This window comes from Nestor notabilis, unplaced genomic scaffold (assembly GCF_000696875.1).
Source record: "Nestor notabilis isolate BGI_N333 unplaced genomic scaffold, ASM69687v1 scaffold18671, whole genome shotgun sequence".
NCBI lineage: Eukaryota > Metazoa > Chordata > Aves > Psittaciformes > Psittacidae > Nestor > Nestor notabilis.
Window position 1 is genome coordinate 369 of NW_009915347.1, and position 238 is coordinate 606.

Consider the following 238-nt stretch of genomic DNA (forward strand, 5'->3'; position numbering starts at 1 on the left):
AGGTCTTGTACTCCTTCTCGGTGGCGCCGTTGAACTTGGCCAGGATGCTGAAGAGAGGCACCTGCGGGATGATGAGCTGCTCCTTCTCGTCCTTGTAGAGCGGCGCCGTGGGCAGGTCCAGCGTGAGGTACATGAACGTGGACTCCACCATCAGCTCCTGGTACTCGGCCTTGTGCAGCAGCGCCGCCTTCTCCTCGGCCGGCTGCGGGATGGGGCAGGGGGGAGCACCCATGGGGTC

At 64.3% G+C, this 238-nt stretch overlaps 1 protein-coding gene across 1 annotated transcript in view; it reads right to left on the reverse strand.

Moving 5' to 3' along the window:
* Position 1: 1 nt before the first annotated feature.
* The window catches only part of USP39 (ubiquitin specific peptidase 39), a gene marked incomplete at both ends in the record, with an annotated part of 2,618 nt that continues 2,381 nt past the window's right edge, over positions 2 to 238 (reverse strand). The window contains one exon of the mRNA XM_010024103.1: positions 2 to 217. Coding sequence (XP_010022405.1) covers positions 2 to 217 — 216 coding nt within the window. The remainder of the gene's footprint in view (positions 218 to 238) is intronic.